The 17,976-nt window shown below is 34.7% G+C and overlaps 1 protein-coding gene across 1 annotated transcript; it reads right to left on the bottom strand.

Annotated features, from left to right (window-relative positions):
• Positions 1 to 845: 845 nt before the first annotated feature.
• LOC145157338 (putative F-box protein At1g47790) lies at positions 846 to 2,068 on the bottom strand. Its single transcript, XM_079076395.1, has 2 exons — positions 1,901 to 2,068; positions 846 to 1,817 (listed from the first exon to the last, which is right to left on the bottom strand). Exons 1-2 carry the CDS (start codon positions 2,066 to 2,068, stop codon positions 846 to 848), a joined length of 1,140 nt encoding a protein of 379 aa, XP_078932521.1.
• Positions 2,069 to 17,976: the final 15,908 nt, after the last annotated feature.

Raw genomic sequence — 17,976 nt, 5'->3', positions numbered from 1 at the left:
ATTAGCAACGACGAGTAAATGAAATTGGAAAAAATTGTTCGTGGTTATTTATGTCCTTAGTATTAGCAGCAACATAATCGCTGCTATTGAAAACGTATGACAATAAAGTAATAAACACAACCCGTTGATCTATGTATTGATTTAACGGCCAGAATTGATTATAGACAATGTCACACAGATTGCCACTGACAGAAGCACTAGCAGGGCCACCTTTAGCGGTGCTGCAAGCTTTAGCGACCACACTAGACGTGTCCGTTTTGATTTCGCCGCTAAAGATGATGCCTCTAATGCTACCATTTCGTGTTGTGGAATGGAACACGCTTGCAATCTTGTTTCCCGCTAAGGGTCCTCTAGTTCGGCAATCCATTTAATTTTCCTAATCCTTTTCTACTTTGGGCCTTTTACATAGAGTATGAAGCAGACGTATAAATTTTGGGCCCCATAAAACCCTATTCACATGCTGAAAGTGCACCCCTTAATTAAAGCCAGCCCTAAGAGAAGTAGAGAACCAACACTAGAAATGGATCATCTAGCTAGTGATCTACACAAATAGCTTTATGTGAACAAGTATGTTGTGTCAACAGCTAAACGTAAACGGAACAAAAATTGTCGATATCAACCATATAAAAACTTGTAACTTTTAAATTGTAGGACTTATAATATATTAAGTTGCAAACAATAATGCATTGACGAACAGTACAAAAAAAATGAAGCAGTTACTTCTAGTTTAGAAGCTTGGCCTCTTCCTCATGAAACATATTACATTTTTGTTTTACCTTTCTTGTCTACTCAAAACGTATTGCTTGTTTGCTCCACATTTTGTCAATCCAGCGCCCGACTTGTTTTCAGTTAACAATAGGATAAACACTAGAATCCGGCTGATCAAGCAAAAGTAGGGTTTCCATGTAAGAGTCGACAAAAAATGAACCATAATCTGAATAAAATGATGTATACTTGAAGTCTTTCGAACCGGGTTCATAGAAAACAAATGCAGTTGGTTCTCCAAATTCATCATGGGTTTCCATTATTGGTCCACCACTCTTCATAAATCCCAAAATGTTTATTAATGCATATGGCGTATTAATAGTGAACAACTTTGTAAAAGAAACCGGAACACCATGATTCATCATCCACACAACACAGTCTTGTTTCTCGTTGTTTGTAGTACTGTATTCAACCAGCGCATGAGAACCCCTTACCTTAGAAATGGAAAATTTTGATGAGGACTGATGTGTAAAACAATTTGGTAAGTCTATCAGACTGATTTCTTGGGTAATCATATCAAATGACATAATCAGCTTATTTTCACCGAGACCATCACTATAGTCATCGAGCGGATAGTAACCAAACCAATAAATGAACTTATCTATAGCTTCCCGACTCCATGTAACTGAAACCGGTTTATCAGGAAGTTTGCTAGAAGGAACACTCCAAATACCTGTGCTCAATGTAAAAACCTCAATTTCCACGCTAGCCTTACTTTTCATATCCATGCCAAGATTTGTAATTTTCACAATCGTAGGGTCACTAGTGATGGGAGATACACCAAAACCAAGAACAGTGTGGAGAAATCGCCAATGTAACACACCAGGCACAACTATGCGAACTGACTTTCTAATCGAAGGATTCCAAAGAACAGCCATCGTTATTCCAGACTTGTCTAAAGACTCATCACGATAAGAATCGTACAAGCACAACAAACCTTGAGAGCTACCAACAACACGTAAATCCTTGTATGGTTTAGAAAGTCCATAATCCTTGTATAGTTTAGGAAGCCCAAAAAGAGTCGGATCAATGTCTTGTTTCGCAAAAATTGACTTTAAAGCCTCATCATCAACAAATGAAACAATTTTCTTTCTAGTCCCTAATCTTGATGGGGGTACCACTCTTCATACCAGACAAGAAGACGGTTCAGCTGAGTATGGCCGACACTGTGAGCAGCAATAAACTCAGAACTGTCGATCAAAGCCTTCCATCGTTTTGAGACAGATCTGAATTGAAGAACTGGCTTAACTGGAAGTCTTTTAATGATTTGTACTTGAAGTTCAAAAGGTAAGTAGTCTGACATTTTTGTTTCTGGAGTTTATTACGGATGTATGAATTTGAAGGGATTACATAAAGGGAAATATAAGCGTGAACGGGAGATTTATGATACTATCATCGGGCACATGGAACGTTGAAACGTTTTGATTACTGTTAAACCCATTTAACGGAACTCGTATTAATGGTTTTGTTCTGCTCGCAACTTCAAAAAAAAAAAAAAAAAAAAAAAAAAAAAAAAAAAAAAGTGAACTTCTTTTATATTTTAAAAGTTTTTTTTTTCAGAATATTTTTTTATTATTCTTTTATGTAACTTTATAAATACTTTTTTTTTTCTGTACGGCCAACTAAAAGCCTAACTTAGATGTTAAAACCATGCATTATATATTTAATTTGAGAGAAATTAAATAATCTACTCAAATTCGTAATATATTTTGAATATTATAGTCATATTTAATTGTAAAAATTAAATAAAAGTTTTTACATATTAACCTTACAATTGATTTATTATTTATATGTTTTTTTATTCAATCAAATACTAAAACGAGTAATTCTATTTATTTTAACCCCTTACTCAGTCAAAAGGTCATTCAATTTTTAAAATTACATTTTTGGTTTAGATTTTTAAATTTTATTACAAATTTTGTCCAATATTTAAACTTTTGGCCAACATTTCAAATTTTACTAAACATTTGGTTCAAAATTTACATTTTTGGCTAGGATTTCTGAATATTGTTGTGAATTTATCCTAAATTTAATGTTTTTATATTTTTTTTTTCAAAATTTTGTTTCAAATATGTTTTTTTCTTTATAAAATCATCTTTATAAAAAAACATATTTTCACATAAAAACCTTCTTTTTTTTCTATATAAAAACCTTTTTTTAAAGCATTTTTGTATATAAAATAACTACTTATAAAAATAATTATTTATATGAAACACATATTTTCTAAAAATGTATACATACATGTTTTTAAAAATATTTTTGTATATGAAACACATATTTTTTAAAAAAATTTAAAATATTTTTGAATACGAAACACGTATGTTATAAAGGCACATATTTCATATTTTAAAAAAACACGTTTTTTAAAATACTTTTGTATACAAAATAAGAAATACCTATTTATAAAAATAGGTATTTATGTGAAATAAGTATTTTCTAAAAATGTATACAAACATGTTTTTAAAAGCATTTTCTATAAGAAACACATATTTTATAAAAAAAAAATTAAAAGCATTTTTGTATACTAAACATGTATTTTATAAAAAAAAGCTTTGTATACCATTTTATAAAATACGTGTTTGTATACTATTTTGTAAAAAAAATATGTGTTTTTATAAAATATGTTTTTTTCTTTATAAAATCATATTTATACAAAAGAGAACATACTTCTTTTTTCTATATAAAAACTTTTATTTAAAACATTTTTGTATACAAAATACATATCTTTAAAAAATAGGTATTTATATGAAGCATGTATTTTCTTCAAATGTATACAAACACATTTTAAAAAAAAATTTGCATACACACACGTATTTTATACAAAGAAAATTATATATATATATATATATATATATATATATATATATATATATATATATATTAAAAAACTACTTGTTACATATAAATACCAATTTTTATAAATAGTTATTTTGTATATGAAAATGTTTAAAAAAAGGTTTTTATATAAAAAACAGAAGATTTTATGTGAAATATTTTTATTTTATAAATATGATTTTATAAAGCAAAAAAAAACATATTTTATAAAAACACGTATTTCGTTTTTATAAAATGATATATAAACACGTATTTTAATATTTCATAAAATTGTATACAAATATGTTTTTATAAAACTCCTGTTTCGTATACGAAAATGTTTTTTAAAATATATTTTTTTTATAAAATATGTGTTTCTTATACAAAAATGTTTTTAAAAACATGTTTGTACACATTTTTAGAAAATATTTGTTTCACATACACACCTATTATTATAAATAGATATTTTGTGTTTCGTATACAAAAAGTATTTTTAAAAACCTATCTTTTTAAAATACCAAATGTGTTTCTTTATAAAATATGTGTTTCGTATTCAAAAATGTTTTTATTTTTATTTTCTTATAAAATACATGTTTCATATTAAAAAAAATTATATCTTTATATAAAACACATCTTTTTTTATACTAAAATGTATTTAAAACATGTTTGTATACATTTTTAGAAAATATGTGTTTCCCATAAATGCCTATTTTTATAAATATGTATTTTGTATACCAAAAGGTTTTAAAAAAGGGCTTTTATATAGAAAAAAGAAGGTTTTCATATGAAAATATGTTTTTTTGTATAAGTATGAGTTTGTAAGGGAAAACAAACTTATTCGAAACAAAAAATTGAAAAAAGATGTAAAAAACCTAAATTTATGGTGAATTCGTAACAAAATTTACAAATCCTAGTAAAAAAAATGTAAATTTTGGACCAAATTTTTAATAAAATTTAAAATTTGTGCAAAAAGTTTAATTTTGAAAGTTGGATGACCTGTTGAACGGGTAAAAGTGTCAAAATAAATATGATTAACGATTCATGAGACTTAATTGAATAAAAAAATATATAATGACTAAATCGATTATAAGGCCAATATGTAAGTACTTTTATGTAGTTTTTCCTATTTAATTTTGTTTTTCAAAAATAATCTTACTCCAGAATAGACTATCTCAGAGTGAAGTTGTCCGACCCTGCACATTCCATATCGGGATCTGGAGAAAGTGGTAATACATAAGACATTGTCGAATACATAACAGAATAACTTCATTTTTCGGAATCAGTGAACAAAGAGAAAATGACATCTGATTTCGATGAGTTGCAAGTTTTAAGATTAAGTTTTTTACTCTTTTACTTTACTTGTTTAATTTTGTAATTATAACTGCAAAAACAGGAGTCTGGAACATCACAAATTATTGTGTTGGTTATTAGAAATTATGTAGTTTTTTAGTATTAGTAAAGACCCAAAATATTAGAAAAACAGTTACGTTAACAATAGCAAATGCCTTAGATTATTCCAAATTGATTTTCATATTTTAGAGCGCTCAAATGAATTCAGAATACGATGAACTAGTCCGGAATACAAGGAAATAGTCTGAAATGTTTAGAACAATACGTTCCAAAGCGCCATTAATAGCCCAAAATAATTTTCAGTGTCATGTTGAAAGTAATTTCTTTTTTGTTTTTTGCAGCATGACCAAATTTTTTATGCTACTCTTACAATGTCTTGCAAATCCGCCATTATTATGGATAAGTCGGTAAATTACAACTTGTTATAAATGTATTTGAAACATCTTTTAATGAGTTATTAGATAAGGGTGTTATCCGTGTGTGTCTATTATATTTGTTGGAGAAGGGGTTGAATGGCCGGTTGCCATGTCAGCGTGTGAAAGAGAAGTATTTCAGTTAGGTATCCAACTTCAATGATTTCAACATGTATGTCATCAATTTATAAATATCATTAAAAATATATTTTTACAAATTACTTGTGTATTTTTTGGTGTCATAAATATATGTGGGGGATGATAGTTGGGATCAATTGTATGCTAGCTAAAGACAGTACTCAATAAGTTTCATAGACTTATTCATCATGTGAAAGAAAAAAAACAAACCATAAAAACTTGACGTACAACCAAAGTAGGTTTTTATACGCATTTAAGTTAAAATACATGATTATTCTGTTAACGTTATGTATTGGCTAATATCTTATTACATGATTCTTTTAATTATGGATTATAGAGGCTGATAACATATCCCTATATATACTCACCAAAACAACAAGGGATTATTTGCAAGACCCTTACAATTTCCTCCGGTTGACCCAATATATATTTTCATCGGCCGATCCACCTAGAAAACGACTCAGTAGGCTTCCTTGATGACTAGAAGTCGAGTTGGCGCATAGAGATATGTTCCACCAAGATGCCTTACTTCCTAGAAGTCGTGTTTCCTTGTAAGATACGACACATCGTTGCTCGCCAAGGGCCGATCACACCTCGAACGCGTGTCGCCTTTTGAAAAGAAGGAATACGTAACGAGAGTAGGAGGTAGTGTTCGTGTTATTAACAATATTCCTCCTACATAAATCACAAGGCATGCTGTCACACCCCCAAACCAGAATGACGGAAACATTCGGGGGTGGGTGACTTCACGTAGTATCATAACAGTTGAATATTGTAAAGAAAGTGAACACAACCATCATAAATAATATAAAAACTTACATTGTTGCGTGTAATACATGTTTCAAAAGAATATTACAAATATGATGATATAAAATGTTTTGATAATAGACGCCTTAGTGTTCCTTCTCCAAAAGCTGATGGTTACCTGTATTACTGATTCCCTGAGAAATACAAGTAGTTTTGAAAAAGTGTCAACAATTAAGTTGGTGAGTTCATAAGCGTTTTGTACTGAGATTTGTATGTCCTTTAGTAAAAATAATTGAACGTGTTTTCCAGAAAATCCAATATTTTCTATATATAGTTTGAAAAAGTTCCAAAGGCTGGAATGCAATAGTATCTTTCATGCTCAATTGGTGAAAGTGTATTTATACTCAAATAATGTATTTAATGAATGCATTCAAGAGTCTCGTAAATCAAACTTATTTTAATACTTCCGTGTGAGTTTTATAACCATGCTATTGACCCAGACTTCCTGTTACAACGTTCTTCAGGCGTTGTAGTTTTATGACGTTTGTCACTCCAGACCTGCCGGTCTAACTGTAGCTAACAGTTTAGGTGCGGGATTGTCAATCCCGTATAGATCTATACACAAGTATCACGCTCTCCCTCAAAGAGATTATGGTTTATAATACAGGACTTGAAATGCATACTTATGAGTACGTTGAAGCTGAATGTCTCACAACACTTAGTATTAATAGATTTGCGAATAGAAAAGTCTATATTTCATGTAGATGAAAGTATTTCATTTTCACAATGTTTACGTAAAGATGTAATGAATAGCCTGTAAACTATACCCATTATAGTTTTTCCGAAAGTGTGTTCCATTCGATGATAAAAAACTTGATGTAATATCAACTTTGTATGTGAAGTGTAACATTAGTATTAATGTTGTTTAACATCCATAAACAAAATCTAGATAAAGTATTTGAAAACATTTCTAACGGCGTGTATTTTAAGTGTGAGTTTATCTCGTGTTTCACTTGTATTTCCCCCCCTAAAACTTGAAAAAGACGTGAAAATGTAGGGGTATGAACTCACTTGATAAGTGGTGACTCGGGCAGTGTGTCGTTTCTAGGAATGATCTTTCTTGACGTAACCGCGGGTTTCTGGCGAAGAAACGAGCTTCACGCGGGCAGCACTTCGACTGGAAAGAATGTTTTTCTCGGGAACTTTGGGACTACGAGCCTTCGTCGGGATCTGGACGCGTTACTGGGGCGTCGGGGCGTCGGGATCATCCCCCCGTTAGAGGGAATTTCGTCCCGAAATTAATTCTTCATTAAGTATTTATGGACTAGGGAAAAGATGCAAGTATTTTTGTTTCATTTGATCTTCGCGCGCCCAGGTGTAATCAGGTCCTCGCTTGGCATTCCAACGGACCTTCACAATGGGTATGCGACTTTCTTTTTTTCTTTTTATTTCCCTATCCATTATTTCTACTGGTTCTTCTACGAAGTGGAGACTCTCGTTGATTTTAATTTTGTCCAGAGGGATGACGAGGGTCTCATCGGGCAAGCACTTCTTTAGGTTTGACAGATGAAAGGCAGGATGTACGTTATTGAGCTCCTGTGGTAATCAAAGTTTGTATGCTACCGGGCCAGTCCTGGAAAGGATCTCGAATGGTCCGATATACCTTGGATTTAGTTTCCCACATTTTCTAAAACGTATTAATCCCTTCCAGAGTGAGACTTTGAATAGTACTCAGTCTCCAACCTGAAATTCCAAGGGCTTCCGTCTTTTGTCTGCATAACTCTTTTGTCCGTCTCTTGAAGCTTTTAGTCGTTCCCGGATTTGGACAATCTTCTCGGTTGTTTCTCTTATGATTTCTGGGCCTGTGACGGTGCTGTTAGGTACTTGTCCTCTAGCTAGTTGCGTGTTACCCACTTCAGCCCAGCACAAAGGTGATATGCACTTGCGGCCATAGAAGGCTTCTAATGGAGCAACTTTGGTGCTAGTGTGGTAGCTAATGTTATACGAGAACTCGACCAATGGTAAATGGGTATCCCATGCCTTACCAAGATCGATCACACAAGCCCTTAGCATATTTTTCCAAGGTTTGAATGGTCCTCTCACTCTGTCCGTCGGTTTGTGGGTGGTAGGCGGTACTCTTTTCTAGTCTCGTTCCTAGAGATTTTTGTAGTGACTGCCAGAACCTCGAGGTGAATCTAATATCTCGGTCTGAGATAATGGATATTGGTACACCATGCAGTCGCACAATCTCCCTGATGTAGGTTCTAGTCCGTTTCTCCAGCTTGTCTGTTTCCTTTGTTGGTAGGAAGCATGCGGATTTGGATAACCTGTCGACGAGCACCCAAAATGGCATCAAGTCCATCCGTTGCCTTGGTAACTTGATTTTTAAGCCCATTGCAATCCGATACCACTCCCACTCAAGTATCTCCGGTTGTTATAGTAAGCATGCAGGCTTTTGCTCTGTAGTTCATGATAAGACTCATCCTTGGCTCATCCATCCTCACCTCGTGTATACGAGTTGTATATAATTTAAATCAACAAAACCTTCGGTTGGGTGGCTCTGCCCCAAGTCCACAACCAGACAAGGAACAGGAAGTAGGGCGGAATCACACATCCTACATCTTGTTGAGTCTAAATTATATGCCACTCTTTCATATAGAACTAGCAGTGATAGATTAACCTAATGAGTTCTTATACTCTATTCTTGAACTTGACCTGTAGTATAAGTGGTCTTCCTCAGAGATCTCTTGGGTATGCTACGGGTGGTTACTGACTTCTGAGACTTCTTTGGTGCTTTATGTTTCAAGTTTTCTATCTATTGAGCAGGATAGAAGGTGTGGTACCCTCACATGGGTACTTCTGAAGTTTTGAAGTGATAGACGATATAAGGGTTTGCGTTATGGATTTGAAAATTTTCATCTTACAGCTGATTAAAGAAAAAGTTCTTTTACACGACATAAAAAGAAATTTATGGTAAGGATTTAGCCGATTCGTGTCGGATGAGGATGTCGGAACTTCTCAACGAAGTAGATATTAAGTTATTTTGGAAGAGATGATTACTAAGATAATGAACAATTCTACGCACATAAGTTTTCAGCGCCTTCAGTTTTTATTCTATTATTTTGCTATGAATCCCCTTTTTAATTCAAAATTTGGCGGATACTACTAATACGAGGGTTCTGATAATTTTGAAACTATGAACTTTCATGGAATGATTCCTACTAGGTCTCTCTATCATTGCTTGGTGTACACAAGTCATATATAATTAAGATTTGGTAAGACAGTTGACTGAGCAACCCTGCCCTAAATCCACAACCAAACAAGGAACAAGAAATGAGGCGGGATTACTCACCTTAAATCTACAAATCTTAATTATAAATGACCCTAATGTATACACTAAGCCATCATAGCTTACCTGATAGGGTTCTTAGTTTTATATGAATGCTGTAATTTGGTTCGAATGAGAGAGTAATTTTTAATTATAAATAAATTATTGGGGTTTGGAAGCGTACCAAACTATAGCAGGGTTCTTTTACGTTTCCCCATTCTCTGGGGTCAAATTCCTCCTGCTCCCCCATCGTTCTTCTCTGTTGGACAGTCCCTCTTGCAATGTCCTTACTCACCACAGAGATGACATATTGGACTTGTTCCAACGTTGGTAGTTGAAGTGATGAATTTGACCGGAGTCCTACAGAAATGGGCAGTGTGCCCCTTCATATTGCATCTATTGCAATGCAGTACTCGGCAGACTCCATGATGATGGTAGCTGCACTTGCTGCAGTGTGGGAGGTTTCCTAAGTACGGTGTGGTCGGTATTGGGATAGCAGGGCTGATGGGGGTATTGACTGCCCTAGCTTGTTGCCCTTTTGTAGGTCGTTGAGTTGAACAACTCCCTTTCTTGTTTTCGAACTTTCGTTTCAGAGTATTAGGTTTGAGGTTCGGAATGTCTTTACAAGTAGGAACTTGTTGCTGAAATTGATTATCACCACGATCGGGATTGCCGATCGCATTTTTGCTAACATTTGTGTTGTTAGCATTAAGGTGAGCCATGACAGCTGCTACGGCTGAGGTGACTGCAACTTGAAACGTAGCCGCATCTATCTGAAGGATTGGTGTTTTATCAGAGGGTTGGTTACGTTTCTTCGTAGGCATGATTCTGTTACAAGATGAGAAAATGAGCTCGTGAGCGATTATGGTTGGCTTTAGATGTATTCCTAATATAAATTTTTCGTTTTGTCATACTGATCTCAAAGATTCGACCTACATCCCTATGATGCAGTCCTGGTAAAAGAGTAGAATGAAGTTTCTAGAATGGTTACTAGACGAGTGTCATCCGAACGAAGTTATCTTTGGTTGGTGGATACTACGATTCAGTTTCTGAAAAGATTTTAAAGTAATTCATGATAGAGTCTACAATAAATGGACTTATGAATTTGAGAAGTAATCACTCTTGATTGAGGTTTCGTGACCCGAATTATTGTTATTAGCCAATACAGGAAAAGACGATAAGTTCGAAACCTAATGTGAGTAATGTATTCATTAACTCACTAGGTTGCATTATTTATTAGTTATTATTGTGACGAAAAGACACTCAAACACTTCGCGTGTAACACGCGTGGTCCTCCTACGTTCTCTGTTCTATTCTGGGTGATAATGATTTGTTCTCTCCTGATATTTATAGGGTGTCCTTCTCCTTCGTAGGTATATTGAATTTCTGTGCTGTCTTACTTCCGATTCTTACACTGATCTCCATTACTTCATAACGAAGAGTTCGAATCCTGGAAGTTCATGCGAACGTAAGTTTTTCGTTTTGTTATACTGTTCTCGATGATTCGACCTACATATCTGCTACGTTTCTATAGTACTGTAAAAGCATTTAAGTTATTAAGACAGAGTATTGACGTTAACATTTTAAGTTGGTTCTGGTTTTTATGCTGAGGCATCTTTTACTATAAAGATTAAAAGATGAAACGATTGTAAGACATCAGGAATGTACATGAAGTTGATATCTCATAACCAAAACACTTAGTTCGATAGGGATCTTGTAAGGAATTGGAATTAGAAGTTCAATATAAGTACGACTTGTAACAAAATAATGCGAAATTGAGTGGTTATTTTTCAAAATGTAAGAAGTAAATGTCGATTGTATAGGTGTATTAAGTACATAGAGTTTGGAAAACTTGACCTTAAACAGGTCTACAATACACCACAATTCTAGGAAAATCATCGACATTAAAATGACCTACCGAAAATGGATTTTCGCGGTCAAACTGAAAAAGCATGAAAAATAACTCTAAGACATCTCCGAAGACTTAGACTATAACCAAGAGAGTAAACAGAGGGCGAGTAGAGTATGATCTACTTCTTACTAGATCCGACCCTGGATTTGGCTAACTGGCGTTCTCTTTCGAATATACGCCCATCTTGTACAACATGATGTTCTCGTAATCATTGCACTTTGGCTTGCGAAGCCGCCAATTCTCCCTGTAAGAAGTTGGTACGATCCCTTGTTGCGTTATGATTGTCTTCCAGGTTGCGAAGACGAACAACATCGACACCAGTGGTAGCCTCAATCTGTACCACTCGGTCGATGATAGCTCTTCCCTGTTCCGTGTTGTGAGAAACGCGACGAACCAGCACGGGAGGTGCTCTATCTGCTGAACCTCCGGCTTCTAGATTGTAGAAGCTTCGGTCTCCTTGGTAGGGGAAATTTTGACCTTGTTCATGACTCCACCCGTCTAGGTTTATGGCCCACAGAGGCGTAGGGCCTTGAAAGTTCTGATGAGGGTTAGGGTTCTGAGTAACTGGAGGTGGATTGTAAGCTTCTGATCCAGAATTGTCGTCTTCGAGAAAGTCTTCAGCAAGATCATCGTCTAGGGGAATTGCAGGCTCATCTCCTGGTTCGGCACTGAGCCAACCAGCATTCCCTTGATTAGGAAAGTACGGATCTCCGGGAGAATGGAATCCAACCATTGTTATCTAAGCGAGAATAGGGATATAAGAATTATCTAATATAATTAGTAACGGTAATTATTCATTAGTGTGACGCGTAAGATGTTTTAGTTTCTCTGGCTGATCACTTCTTGGAAATCTCTCCTTGTTTCTCCTTGTCTCCTCTACTGACTGCTATGATGGAGTGGTTACACCTATCTGGGTTTGTCGTGCGAGAATGGAAGTGTCTAACGAATCTATGAGATTAAGGGTAACATTATGGGGCGCTCCTTAGTGGGTCCTCCTATAACCGCGTAATGTATATAAGTTGTATATAATTTAAGATTAAATAGACCTTCGAATAAGTGATACTACTCCAAAACCACAACCAAACAAGGAAAAGGTAGTGAAGCATATATCACAAATTCTAAGTCTATAAAATCTCAATTATATAAAACCTTGGAAGTATACACTCCGGAATCCTAGACCTGCCAGTAACGGTTTTTAGTTTTTATGGGTAAGATTTTATTTATTTGACGATTTCTAGATCTAACAAAATATCGAGGTACGCACGATTACTATAGCTCTTATGGTTTTATAAAATACTCCTATAGTATTTCAAATTTGTAAGTTTGACTCAAGTATTTTCTTTGGTAAGTTTTCGACTTGTTGCTCACTACGACCATTCCCCGACATACGTTGGTCATATCTCGGATAAATATAGTTGATCAGGCTATATTTATTCTCGATATGATTGCATACCCCGAGGCCTAATCGTAGCGTCTCAACTTGCCTTAATACTTTTGTAAAATTTTGGCTATGATACTAGACCGATGCATGCGTGTATTTATACTTTTAATAATAATAAAAATATATATCATTTTAATTTATTAAAAGTATCGTTTATGAAAACGTTTTGTCAGAGGGTTTTTGGTCCCTTTGCATTTATAGTTTGTATATCTTATGTGGTTCGATATACTTAGTTCACTATAAACAATGCTCTGACACCAATCTGTCACACCCCCAAACCAGAATGGCAGAAACATTCGGGGGTGGGTGACTTCACGTAGTATCATAACAGTTGAATATTGTAAAGAAAGTGAACACAACCATCATAAATAATATAAAAACTTACATTGTTGCGTGTAATACATGTTTCAAAAGAATATTACAAATATGATGATTTAAAATATTTTGATAATAGACGCCTTAGCGTTTTTTCTCCAAAAGTTGATGGTTACCTGTATTACTGATTCCTGAGAAATACAAGTAGTTTTGAAAAAGTGTCAACAATTAAGTTGGTGAGTTCATAAGCGTTTTGTACTGAGATTTGTATGTCCTTTAGTAAAAATAACTGAACGTGATTTCCAGAAAATCCAATATTTTCTATATATAGCTTGAAAAAGTTCCAAAGGCTGGAATGCAATAGTATCTTTCGTGCTCAATTGGTGAAAGTGTACTTATACTCAAATAATGTATTTAATGAATGCATTCAAGAGTCTCGTAAATCAAACTTATTTTAATACTTCCGTGTGAGTTTTATAACCATGCTATTGACCCAGACTTCCTGTTACAACGTTCTTCAGGCGTTGTAGTTTTATGACGTTTGTCACTCCAGACCTGCCGGTCTAACTGTAGCTAACAATTTAGGTGCGGGATTGTCAATCCCGTATAGATCTATACACAAGTATCACGCTCTCCCTCCAAGAGATTATGGTTTATAATACATGACTTGAAATGCATACTTATGAGTACGTTGAAGCTGAATGTCTCACAACACTTAGTATTAATAGATTTACGAATAGAAAAGTCTATATTTCATGTAGATGAAAGTATTTTATTTTCACAATGTTTACGTAAAGATGTAATGAATAACCCGTAAACTATACCCATTATAGTTTTTCCGAAAGTGTGTTCCATTCGATGATAAAAAAACTTGGTGTAATATCAACTTTGCATGTGAAGTGTAACATTGGTATTAATGTTGTTTAACATCCATAAACAAAATCTAGATAAAGTATTTGAAAACATTTCTAACGACGTGTATTTTAAGTGTGAGTTTATCTCGTGTTTCACTTGTATTCCCCCCCCTAAAACATGAAAAATACGTGAAAATGTAGGGGTATGAACTCACTTGATAAGTGGTGACTCGGGCAGTGTGTCGTTTCTAGGAATGATCTTTCTTGACGTAACCACGGGTTTCTGGCGAAGAAACGAGCTTCACGCGGGCAACACTTCGACTGGAAAGAATGTTTTTCTCGGGAACTTCGGGACTACGAGCCTTCGTCGGGATCTGGACGTGTAACTGGGGCGTCGGGGTAGTCTCGGGATGCTAAACGCAGAGTAAAAGTGGCCAAAAGAAAAGAAATGAGCAGCCTAAACCCGAGACCTTCGTTTTCTATTTATAGGGTCATTTTTGGGGTCTCACGTCGTGAATTTCACATATTCACGTCGTGAGTTCAGTAGTCATCCGATGCGTCATCGCGACAGCAGTCTGTCAGGCTCCAGAAGTCGTCAGCACTGAGTTCACGTCGTGAACCTCTTTTTCACGTCGTGAACTCTGACACAGTGTTGGGGTTCGCGGCCCGAACTTCAGAAATTTATAACTTTCGCATACGAACTCCGTTTTCGACGTTCTTTATATCGACACGAAGGTGAGATTATGCTCTACAACTCTCGTTTAGACTTCGTTGACTAATTTTGACTTTAAATTTTATTATATTTATTTTTAGTAGGTCGGGACAGGAAAACTCCGTCAAAAATCCATAACTTCTTCATCCGATGTCCGTTTTCGTCTGTCTTTTTACCGTTGTACTACTATTGTCGAGATCTTCGATTCTCGTTTAGATTGTTTCGGCCAAAAGTTGCTCGATCTCTATTTCGAGTTTTTAGCTGTCTACTGCTATATCCGAAACTTAGAAAAATCATAACTTCCTCATACGAAATCAGATTTTGACGTTCTTTTTATGTACGGTTATGGTTTAGTGATATCTACTACTTTCATTTAGATACCTAAGGCTAAAAGGTATTTTATTGAAATTTCGCGTTTTACGCTTAACAATGTTTTACCGGTTTTGACGCGGATCTTTGATTGGTCATAACTTCTTCGTTATAACTCGGATTTGAGTGTTCTTTATATTTGTGAAAACCTTGACACGATATCTATCATTTTACGCAACCCAATTGAGACTTTTGAACATTTCATTTTTTACGCTATATTTATTATATCAAAAATAGATTACCATACTTGACTTTAGGTCATTATATTGACTTGAAATATCGGGTTGTCACACATGCCAAAAAACAGAGTTCAACTGGACTAGTCCATGCCTCTACACTCTAACATATTTTTTTCATTGGTCCCCTCGACAGATATCACCAACCCTTCCTACAAAAGGGCAAACACACCTCACGTATGAGGATCTCCTCCTTCAGTCTCAAAAAACTAATAAAATCCTCCACCATGGATACTAACTTAACCGTCAGAGTGTCATCCTGGGAAGTGGATAACTCTTTCTTTGTGTGTGAGAACAAATCCGTTTCCAAGCAACCATCATCGCATCATGTCAGAGGGATAAATTATCACATCAAAGACTTCTTCGTTTAAAATTTTATAGAACTCGAGAAGAAAATATGATCCCTCGGGCAATTGGAAAATCCAAACATAGGAATTTCCAGGTGCAACAATGCGATAAGTTTGTTGATGTATAACGTGTATTATTATTTATATAAACTTTCTCATTTTCACCACTATTTCTAATGATGATATCGGTTGATGTATAATTATGTTAGGAAGATAATAAGCTTATAAAGAAGTTGTAGCCAACATCAGATAAGACTCGTGCTTCCTGGTGGTTGATGTGTAATTTAAACACTAGTTTATATTTATAAAATGTACTTATTATCAACTAGAAAGTGCTACACAACTAGGCAAGTGAACCTATTCGTTTGGTAGTATAGAAATGGCAAATACGGGTTGTCCAACACTACGGGAATGGGCATGTTTCCAATTAAATATCTACTACTAACTAAACTAGAAATTACTGTAAAAAGTGGGGGTTTCAGATTTTAATGTTAACAAACTTCTAGCATTTACTTAAACCGATTTATAACAAACAAATATTTTAATCTAAGCAAGATCCCTTACTTCTTAGAAGTCGTGTTTCCTTGTAAGATACCACACATCGTTGCTCGCCAAGGGCTGATCACACCTCGAACGCGTGTCGCCTTTTGAAAAAGAAGGAATATGTAACGAGAGTAGGAGGTAGTGTTCGTGTTATTAACAATATTCCTCCTACATAAATCACAAGGCATGCCAACAAACAGAGTTCAACTGGACTAGTCTATGCCTCTACACTCTAACATATTTTTTTCATTGGTCCCCTCGGCAGATATCACCAACCCTTCCTACAAAAGGGAAAACACACCTCACGTATGAGGATCTCCTCCTTCAGTCTCAAAAAACTAATAAAATCCTCCACCATGGATACTAACTTAACCGTCAGAGTGCCATCCTGGGAAGTAGACAACTCTTTCTTTGTGTGCGAGAACAAATCCGTTTCCAAGCAACCATCACCGCATCATGTCAGAGGGATAAATTATCACATCAAAGACTTCTTCGTTCAAAATTTTATAGAACTCGAGAAGAAAATATGATCCCTCGGGCAATTGGAAAATCTAAACAGAGGAATTTCCAGGTGCAACAATGCGATAAGTTTGTTGATGTATAACGTGTATTATTATTTATATAAACTTTCTCATTTTCACCACTATTTCTAATGATGATATCGGTTGAAGTACAATTATGTTAGGAAGATAATAAGCTTATAAAGAAGTTGTAGCCAACATCAGATAAGACTCGTGCTTCCTGGTGGTTGATGTGTAATTTAAACACTAGTTTATATTTATAAAATGTACTTATTATCAACTAGAAAGTGCTACACAACTAGGCAAGTGAACCTATTCGTTTGGTAGTATAGAAATGGCAAATACGGGTTGTCCAACACTACGGGAATGGGCATGTTACCAATAAAATATCTACTACTAACTAAACTAGAAATTACTGTAAAAAGTAGGGGTTTCAGATTTTAAAGTTAACAAACTTCAAAAATTTACTTAAACCGATTTATAACACACAAATATTTTAATCTAAGCAGGACAAAATAGATAATGATTTAAAACAAGATAATAAAGATGTCTTCCGTTTAGATTTGATACGCCTCTCTCATATGGTTGATTTCATTAACAGTGCAATGGATTGAATTTCGTTTTTTAGCGATTCCTAATATGACTAATATCTTTATCAGATAACTAATGATTTTATTTTAACAGATTACTAATTACAGTGATCAAGTGAACTAATATTCCTAAAAATCAATTTTCAATTCCAATTATGAAAGACTTGTGTAACATCCTTTTTCGAGAAGTTTATTATTTCGGGAGTGTGGACAGTAAAAGGATCGAGTAAAGGCCTTCGGTTTCAAAGGAAAAGGATTTAGACATTATTAGATGTTGATAATATTCGTTATGTAATCTAAGCCCTTGGTTTGTGTTTTGGAGCCAAAGGGTAAAATGGGAAAAGTTATATGTTAGGCTTATTTCATGGATTATTGTTTTTAGTTCGACACTTTTTAAGCAAAAAGTATATAGAGAGAAGTGTGGGGCTCATTAATACCTTTTTGTGGATATAAAGATCACCGAAAACAGAGTTGAAACGAAGAAGTTATGGTTGTTTGAAGTTAAGGTGGATTTGGGTGAAAACCTTCGCCAAGACACGACAGTGGCCACGCACGGCGGAGCGTTGCCACAACATGGTGAA

The sequence above is a fragment of the Lactuca virosa genome, chromosome 2 (genome assembly GCF_052849685.1).
Source record: "Lactuca virosa cultivar CGN04683 chromosome 2, Lactuca_virosa_CGN04683_v6, whole genome shotgun sequence".
Classification (NCBI taxonomy): Eukaryota; Viridiplantae; Streptophyta; class Magnoliopsida; order Asterales; family Asteraceae; genus Lactuca; species Lactuca virosa.
The sequence above is the reverse complement of the archived record's forward strand: the minus strand, read 5'-3'. Positions and strand labels throughout refer to the sequence as shown.